General features: G+C 23.2%; 1 protein-coding gene across 2 annotated transcripts in view; it reads right to left on the reverse strand.

Moving 5' to 3' along the window:
• Positions 1–9233, reverse strand: part of LOC142222537 (sodium-independent sulfate anion transporter-like) — a 49409-nt gene extending 40176 nt beyond the window's left edge. Inside the window, exons 1-2 of one of the 2 annotated variants that reach the window (XM_075292718.1) lie at positions 8636–9229; positions 177–963 (exon numbers count right to left, since the gene is read on the reverse strand). In XM_075292718.1, coding sequence (XP_075148833.1) covers positions 177–963; positions 8636–8983 — 1135 coding nt within the window. In that variant the 5' untranslated portion in view covers positions 8984–9229. Of the gene's footprint in view, positions 1–176; positions 964–8635 lie in introns of both variants that reach the window. The other variant, XM_075292719.1, reaches the window with a different exon arrangement.
• Between the last annotated feature and the right edge of the window lie 427 nt (positions 9234–9660).

Genomic DNA, 9660 nt, shown 5'->3' on the forward strand with positions numbered 1-9660 from the left:
GGGGATTTATTTGAAATTCAGTGATATGGAATGAATTGAAATGAACTGGAATGCAATAAAATTAGCCATTTATCTAACTGATTTAGGCTTAGTGTTTTCTTAATATAATAAATTGGTATGTATTTTAAATTTGAATTTATTTAATAGAATTAAATATTAAATTTTTGTTTACTCACCAAAAGCTTTACACACCGATACATTCTCGAGCATAGCAATCATTGGAACAATTATCAGACCATATCCCAAATTGCCGATCATATCGAAGAAAGATTCACCTTGCACCTCAGATATACCCAGAGTAACATTACCCGGCCTTGCCTCTATGGAAAAGGGCGGTAATGAAGGTTTCGGCAAACCCTGAGGCACAATACCAGTTAAACGGAAATAATGTTTTCCATGTGACTCCAAATACATACTGACCGCCCCACATACTATAACCACAGTTGCATTACGCATAATACCCATAAACCAGAATAGTTTATTGAACATTTTATGATGCCATTTCGATTCGCTTGACTCTTTGGGACCGATTTTAATACGGCCAACAAATCGTAGGGCAATCAATATCACAACACAGCTACAACCTAACATGGCATCATTAAAACGCACATTATGAATATCATTTATCATGGTAATCCAACGTTGTAGAAATGATGATCCTTCACTCTTAACACCAAGGATATTTTTCACTTGGGATGTGGAGATAATTAATGCCACAGCACTTGTAAAACCTGCACTTACAGGACCCGATACGAAATCCACCAAAAATCCCAAACGAAATATTGACATACAAATCTCTATGATACCGGTGATGAACGTAAGTAATACCGCTCTCTGCCATACTCCTTTGGCTACTTGATAGGTGAGAAGTGATGCTATAGCTGTGGATCCAATGGTGTTATCTTTACATGTTCCCAATAAAACATACACGAAGCAACCCATGAAGGAGCCATATAGACCATACTGGAAATAATACAAAAGGACATATTTTATTATTGCGACTCGGTTTCATGATTTTCTTTCAATAAAATTAGTATTGTAAAGAATGGATACACATTATTAACTGACATTATTCTTATAGTACATTAAAAAAATACAAATTCAATACATATATTGTGATATTAATTATTTAAAATAAATAAAATTTCTTATCATTGTTCTTCATATTTACTTTATTTCAAAAGTAAATATTGGCATAGTCTGCTACGGAAACAATCAATAAGTCAGTATAAATGGATATTGTATTGCATAAAAATATGAATTTATATCTATAATTAAATATCCATCCATAAAATGTAACGTAAGACAATCGCTCAACATAAGGTCAAAGAGACGTTAATATTTAATGCTAATATTACAAACGTTTTCTATTTTTTGTTTATTATTATTATTCTACCGTAAGGTAGAAAAAAAAATTTAAGAATTAAAAAAAATAACATACAACATATACATACATATACGTTAAGATGTGCAGATAAAACTTGTTTTAGGATTGGATTTTACATAGAAAAATATTTACAAAAATATTAAATAATTACAATTTTCATGAAGCAAACATTTCAGGTTTAGTTTTCAATTGGCGTTCACTGGTAATGATTCCACGGAGAAAAACTATATTTTTTTATGTCTCATGCCCTGTTTCTGTATGTAGAATGAAACCCCTGTCCAAAGAAGAGCAGTAACTCGAATTCGAATCAATTTGGGTCCATTTCGTTTATATGAGAAAGCATTGATTATTAAAAAATTAATATTTTTAAATTTTTGGCCTGAGAATTCATTCAAATGTTAACAATTTTGTTTTTTATTTTTCTGTAGAAACACAAATTGTATTTTTCTGTAGAAGGTTAGGTTAGGTTATGTGGCAGCCCGATGTATCAGGCTCACTTAGACTATTCAGTCCATTGTGATACCACAGTGGTGAACTTCTCTCTTATCACTGAGTGCTGCCCGATTCCATGTTAAGCTCAATGACAAGGGACCTCCTTTTTATAGCCGAGTCCGAACGGCGTTCCACATTCCAGTGAAACCACTTAGAGAAGCTTTGAAACCCTCAGAAATGTCAACAGCATTACTGAGTTGGGATAATCCACCGCTGAAAAACTTTTTTGTGTTCGGTCGTAGCAGGAATCGAACCTACGACCTTGTGTATGCAAGGCGGGCATGCTAACCATTGCACCACGATGGAATATATTTTTCTGTAGAAACACAAATTGTATTTCTATGGCAAATTGTATCAAAATTTTATTTCTATAGAAAACACAATTTTATTTTTATATAAAATTTTATCACAATTTTATTTCTATAGAAAATTTTGTCAACAATTTTGTTTTAAATAAAATGTTGTGAAATTTTTATGTCTGTAGAAAATTTTGTCAAAATTTTATTTCTGTACAAAATTTTGTCAAAAATTTTATTTCTATAGAAAATTTTGTCAAAATTTTATTTCTATAGAAAATTTTGTCACAATTTTATTACCATAGAAAATTTTGTCAAAAATTTATTTCTATAGAAAAATTTTATTTTTAGATAAAATTTTATCACAATTTTATTTCAATAGAAAATTTTGTCAACAATTTGTTTTTTTAAGAAAATATTGTGAAATTTTTATTTCTGTAGAAAACTTTGTCAAAATTTTATTTCTATAGAAAATTTTCTCAAAATTTTATTTCTATAGAAAACTTTGTCAAAATTTTATTTCAATAGAAAATTTTGTCACAATTTTATTACTATAGAACATTTTGTGAGAATTTTATTTATATAGAAAATATTGTCAAAATTTCCTTTCTATCGAAAAATTTTATTTTTATATAAAATTTTATCACAATTTTATTTCTATCGAAAATTTTGTCAACAATTTTTTTAAAGAAAATATTGTGAAAATTTTATTTCACAACAAAATTTTATTTCTATACAAAATTTTGTCAAAAATTTTATTTCTATAGAAAATTTTCTCAAAATTTTATTTCCATAGAAAATTTTCTCAAAATTTTATTTCCATAGAAAATTTTCTCGAAATTTTGTTTCTATCGAAAATTTTGTTAAAATTTTATTTCAATAGGAAATTTTGTCAAACTTTTATTTCTATAGAAAATTTTGTCAAAATTTTATTTCTACAGTTTTTTTTTAATTCTATAGAAAATTTAGTCAAAATTTTATTTCTAAAGAAAATTTTGTAAAATTTTGACTTTATTGAAATTTTTATCAAAATTTTATTTCTATAGAAAATTTTTCCAAAATTTTATTTCTAAAGAAAATTTTGCCAAAATTTTATTTCTATAGAAAATTTTGACAAAATTTTATTTCTACAGAAAATTTTGTCAAAATTTTATTTCTATAAAAAATATTTCAAAATTTTTTTTCTATTGAAAATTTTGTCAACATATTATTTCTATAGAAAATTTAGTCAAAATTTTATTTGTAAAGAAAATATTGTTAAAATTTTATTCGGTTCATAATAAAATTTGCATCATTGTCAAAATTTTATTTCTATAGAAAATTTTGTCAAAATTTTATTTCTATAGAAAATTTTGTCAAAATTTTATTTCTATACAAAATTTTGTCAAAATTTTTCTTTATAGAAAATTTTATTTCTAAAGAAAATATTATTTCTGTAGAAAATTTTGTCACAACTTTTTCTATAGAAAATTTTGTCAAAATGTTGGTTCTATAGAAAATTTTGTCAAAATTTTATTTCTATTGAGAATTTTGTCAAAATTTTATTTCTATATAAAATTTTGTCAAAGTTTTATTTCTATCGAAAATTTTGTCAAAATTTTATTTCTTTAGAAAATTTTGCCAAAATTTTATTTCTATAGAAAATTTTGTAAATTTTTTTGTTAAAGAAAATGTTGTGAAATTTTTATTTCTGTAGAAAATTTTTACAAAATTCTATTTCTACAGAAAATTTTGTCAAAATTTTATTTCTATAAAATTTTTTTTTCAAAATTTCTTTTCTATTGAAAATTTTGTCAACATATTATTTCTATAGAAAATTTAGTCAAAATTTTATTTGTAAAGAAAATTTTGTCAAATTTTGACTTTATTGAAATTTTTATCAAAATTTTATTTCTATAGAAAATTTTGCCAAAATTTTATTTCTGTAAAAAATTTTGTCATTTTTTTTTTTGTTAAAGAAAATGCTGTGAAATTTTTATTTCTGTAGAAAATTTTGACAAAATTTTATTTCTACAGAAAATTTTGTCAAAATTTTATTTCTATACAAAATTTTTTCAAAATTTCCTTTCTATTGAAAATTTTGTCAAAATATTATTTCTATAGAAAATTTAGTCAAAATTTTATTTGTAAAGAAAATTTTGTAAATTTTTGACTTTATAGGAATTTTTATCAAAATTTTATTTCTACAGAAATTTTTGCCTAAGTTTTAGTTCTATATGTTGTGAAATTTTTATTTCTGTAGAAAACTTTGTCAAAATTTTATTTCCATAGAAAATTTTCTCAAAATTTCTTTTGTATTGAAAATTTTGTCAACATATTATTTCTATAGCAAATTTTGTCAAAATTTTATTTCCACACAATTTTTTTTATTTCTATAGAAAATTTAGTCAAACTTTTATTTCTAAAGAACATTTTGTCAAATTTTTACTTTATAGAAAATTTAGTCAAATTTTTTTCTATAGAAAATTTGTGAAAAGAATATTTTGCAAAATCTACCAAAACATCAACAATTCTACCAATGTACCAAAGAGTAAAAAATGTACAATTTTTCTTAGAATTCTACCAACTGTGGCAACCGTGATACAGATATCATTTATCGATTTTTTTTTATATTTTCGCGGTATATTAATAAAGCTATTCACGTAAAAACAAATGTCAGTTTAAAATCCAAATCATAACTTATACTTCTTAATTCCAAAAAAAAAAACTTTAAATCAAAGATGGTAAATCTTCAAAATAAGTCTTAGCCTACATTTGAAGCGTTTTTATCTTCAATCTAAAGATTCAGTATTTCAGCGAATTTAAGGACGATTTCTTGAACTCAAAATTTGTTTCTTTACTTAAAGGAAAATGACCCTTAGTTTATTTCAAATTTCCGAAATTGTTGACATAAATTTAATAAAAAAAAATGGAAGCAAAGATTATAAACTTTCTTTCAATTAAAATGTTATTATTATAAAGACATTTTTCCTTAAAATAGTGTTAACTGTGCATCCTAAAATTGGGTTGGTTGCATTGTATTTGCGAAATTCTTTCAGTGGCTCAATTTGACAAGCTTTTTCTTTCATAGCACAAAAAACATTTTATAGCACAAAAAAATAGGATGACTCGTTCATAAAACTGAAAGGAAGGCCGATAAATTATGTGTCTCGTACATGCACTGATGACTTCTAGTCCGACATCTCCCTTCAGTAAACAAGTATTTCAGTTTCATAAAACATTAAATATTATAAACCACATAACGTAAAAAAAGACTACACTTGTAAACAAATTTTCGTTATATTAATGAATTTAATTAATTCAAATTGAGCCAATAAAACATTATCGTAAATACAACGAATCTTTTCGCCTTACAACTTTTATACCAAATAACAAAATCTGTCAAATTATTGGGTTGAAGGAAAATAAATTTTGACAAAATTTTACCTCATAATTTCATTTCTGTAGCATTTTGTCAAATTTTTTTTCTATAGCAAATTTTGTCAAAAATTTTATTTCTACAAAAAATGTTTTTTTCTATAGAAAATTTTGTCACAACTTTATTTCTATAGAAAATTTTATCAAAAGTTTATTTCTATAGAATATTTTGTCAAAATGTTATTTCTATAGAAAATTTTGTCAACATTTTATTTCTTTAGAAAATTTTGTCAAAATTTTATTTCTATAGAAAATTTTGTCAAAATTTTATTTCGATAGAAAATTTTGTTAAAATTTTATTTCTATTGAAAATTTTGTCAAAATTTTATTTCTATAGAAAATTTTATTTCGATAGAAAATTTTGTTAAAATTTTATTTCTATACAAAAATTTGTAAAAAATTTATGTTTATCGAAAATTTTGTTAAAATTTTATTACTGTAGCAAATTTTGTCAACATTTTATTTCTATAGAAAATATTGCCAATTTTTTTTTCTATGGAAAATTTTGTCGAAATTTTATATCTATAGAAAATTTTGTAAATTTTTTTTTCTATGGAAAATTTTGTCGAAACTTTATTTCTATAGAAAATTTTGTCAAAATTTTATTTCTATAGAAAATTTTGTCAATAGTTTATTTCTATAGAAAACTTTGTCAAAATTTTATTTCTATAGAAAATTTTGTCAAAATTTTATTTCTATAGAAAATTTTGTTAAAATTTAGTTCTATAGAAAATTTTGTCAAAAGTTTATTTCTATAGAAAATTTTGTTAAAAGTTTTATTTCTATAGAGAATTTTGTCAAAATTTTATTTCTATAGAAAATTTTGTCAAAATTTTATTTCTATAGAAAATTTTGTCAAAATTTTATTTCTATAGAAAATTTTGTCAAAATTTTATTTCTATAGAAAATTTTGTCAACATTTAATTTCTATAGAAAATTTTGTCAAAATTTTATTTCTACAGCAAATGTTGTCAAAATTTTATTTCTATAGAAAATTTTGTCAAAATTTTATTTCTATAGAAAATTTTGTCAAAATTTTATTTCTGTAGAAAATTTTGTCAAAATTTTATTTCTGTAGAAAATTTTGACAAAAGTTTATTTTTATAGAAAATTTTGTTAAATTTTTTATTTCTATAGAGTATTTTGTCAAAATTTTATTTCTATAGAATATTTTGTTAAAATTTTATTTCTATACAAAATTTTGTCAAAATTTTATTTCTATAGAAAATTTTGTCAAAATTTTATTTCTATAGAGAATTTTGTCAAAATTTTATTTCTATAGAAGATGTTGTCAAACATTTTTTTCAATAGAAAATTTTGTCAAAACTTTATTTCTATAGAAAATTTTGTCAAAAGTTTGTTTCTATTGAATATTTTGTCAAAATTTTATTTCTATAGAAAATTTAGTCAAAATTTTATTTCTATAGAGAATTTTGTCAAAATTTTATTTCTATAGAAAATTTTGTCAAAATTTTATTTCTATAGAAAATTTTGTCAATAGTTTATTTCTATAGAAAACTTTGTCAAAATTTTATTTCTATAGAAAATTTTGTCAAAATTTTATTTCTATAGAAAATTTTGTTAAAATTTAGTTCTATAGAAAATTTTGTCAAAAGTTTATTTCTATAGAAAATTTTGTTAAAAGTTTTATTTCTATAGAGAATTTTGTCAAAATTTTATTTCTATAGAAAATTTTGTCAAAATTTTATTTCTATAGAAAATTTTGTCAAAATTTTATTTCTATAGAAAATTTTGTCAAAATTTTATTTCTATAGAAAATTTTGTCAACATTTAATTTCTATAGAAAATTTTGTCAAAATTTTATTTCTACAGCAAATGTTGTCAAAATTTTATTTCTATAGAAAATTTTGTCAAAATTTTATTTCTATAGAAAATTTTGTCAAAATTTTATTTCTGTAGAAAATTTTGTCAAAATTTTATTTCTGTAGAAAATTTTGACAAAAGTTTATTTTTATAGAAAATTTTGTTAAATTTTTTATTTCTATAGAGTATTTTGTCAAAATTTTATTTCTATAGAATATTTTGTTAAAATTTTATTTCTATACAAAATTTTGTCAAAATTTTATTTCTATAGAAAATTTTGTCAAAATTTTATTTCTATAGAGAATTTTGTCAAAATTTTATTTCTATAGAAGATGTTGTCAAACATTTTTTTCAATAGAAAATTTTGTCAAAACTTTATTTCTATAGAAAATTTTGTCAAAAGTTTGTTTCTATTGAATATTTTGTCAAAATTTTATTTCTATAGAAAATTTAGTCAAAATTTTATTTCTATAGAGAATTTTGTCAAAATTTTATTTCTATAGAAAATTTTGTCAAAATTTTATTTCTATAGAAAATTTTGTCAAAATTTTATTTCTATAGAAAATTTTGTCAAAATTTTATTTCTATAGAAAATTTTGTTACAATTTTATTTCTATAGAAAGATTTATAAAAAAATTCTTTTCATCGAAAATTTTGTTAAAATTTTATTTCTATAGAAAATTTTGTCAAAATTTTATTCCTATAGAAAATGTTTCAAAATTTTTTTATATAGAAAATTTTGTCAAAATTTTATTTCTATAGAAAGTTTTGTCGAAATTTTATTTCTAAAGAATATTTTAACAAAATTTGTCGTTATAAGTTTTTTTTTTTAATTTCAGTTATATTAATCTCATCTTTCCCGGTATCGTTTATTTACAAAAAAATATTTCATGTTGTTTCCTTGCATCGTATTACCACCATTCATAATCACAAGTGAAATATTTTTCTATTTATATTTCCATTCCGGTTTATAAACATTTCAGCTTAGACAAACAAATGTTATTACATGTCATAAATTTACGCCATTTGTAATAATATTTAGAAAAGTATAGAATAATATTTCCATCAACATCTTATCATTCAAGATCAGTCATCAGTTTTATCAAGACTCGACACAATTATTTATTTGAATAACCGTTTTTATTCTATTGTTCATTCTTCATTTTCATTGCTAAGGTCATTTCATAGATACTGACACACACTTTTACTACTAACTAACCTGTGTTGGAAGTCCGGCGACATTAGAATAGGCCAAACCTTGAGGGATTACCGTGAGACCAACTGTTATGCCGGCTATCAAATCTCCAATAGCATCGGCTAATGTGTATTTCGGTAACCATTGCAGTATTGGTAATCGTTTGTATAGGATTTTCTTGCGAAATATTTTTCGCATACATGTATTTTCCACTGGCTTCTCCGATAGCAATTGTTCTTCACTACGATATTTTGAAGTACGATGATCGGTAATAAGGACGAAATCGGTGGAACCTTTGAATTGTGTCTCATGAGGTATAGCATCCATTTCGGATTTCTTATGAAATTCTGTTTGATTTTCCAATGAGGACATTTTTGTTATTTTTTTTTAGGTAATTTTTTAGATAATTTTTCAGATAATTTTTTCGTTTTTTTTTTTTGTAATTCTTTTATTTAATTAAATAAATTCACTTTCAATTTTTTCACAAGTCCAAAGAACTACATTTGTCTCTGTATGCGTATGTGCGTATTTGAGTTTCGATTATTGATCCGTAGCCGTTTAATGCACACGTCTTAACGTTTGGAACTCCACTCAATATCTGTTTCAGGTGATTGCGTTGTCATTGCCTCTTGAGCTTGAGAATGAGATTTCTTGATGATAGACGACAATCTTGGAATAGATTTCTGTCAGCCTACCTAGCTACCTACATGAAAAGTGTGATAACTTAATTTTTTTCTGTTTAGACGTATTTTTTGTGTTTGTTTTGTTTTTTTTTTTTTATTAAGTACATACCTTGTTATTGTTATTGTTGTAGTTTGTTGACTGGAAAATTAGAGGTAAAATAAGATCAGATGCCAACTTCGGTTTTTTTTTCGCATATTTACTTTTGATAACAAATTATGTATATAAATGTGCAAGTTAGCAGAGTTTAGGGATTGATATTATTTTAGTCATAGTAGAACAGAACAGATGCGTAGCATAGTCACACTTTGGAGAGGAATTAGTTAATAACATAATCAAGGATTTTTATACCCTTCACCATAGGATGC

This window comes from Haematobia irritans, chromosome 1 (genome assembly GCF_050003625.1).
Source record: "Haematobia irritans isolate KBUSLIRL chromosome 1, ASM5000362v1, whole genome shotgun sequence".
NCBI lineage: Eukaryota > Metazoa > Arthropoda > Insecta > Diptera > Muscidae > Haematobia > Haematobia irritans.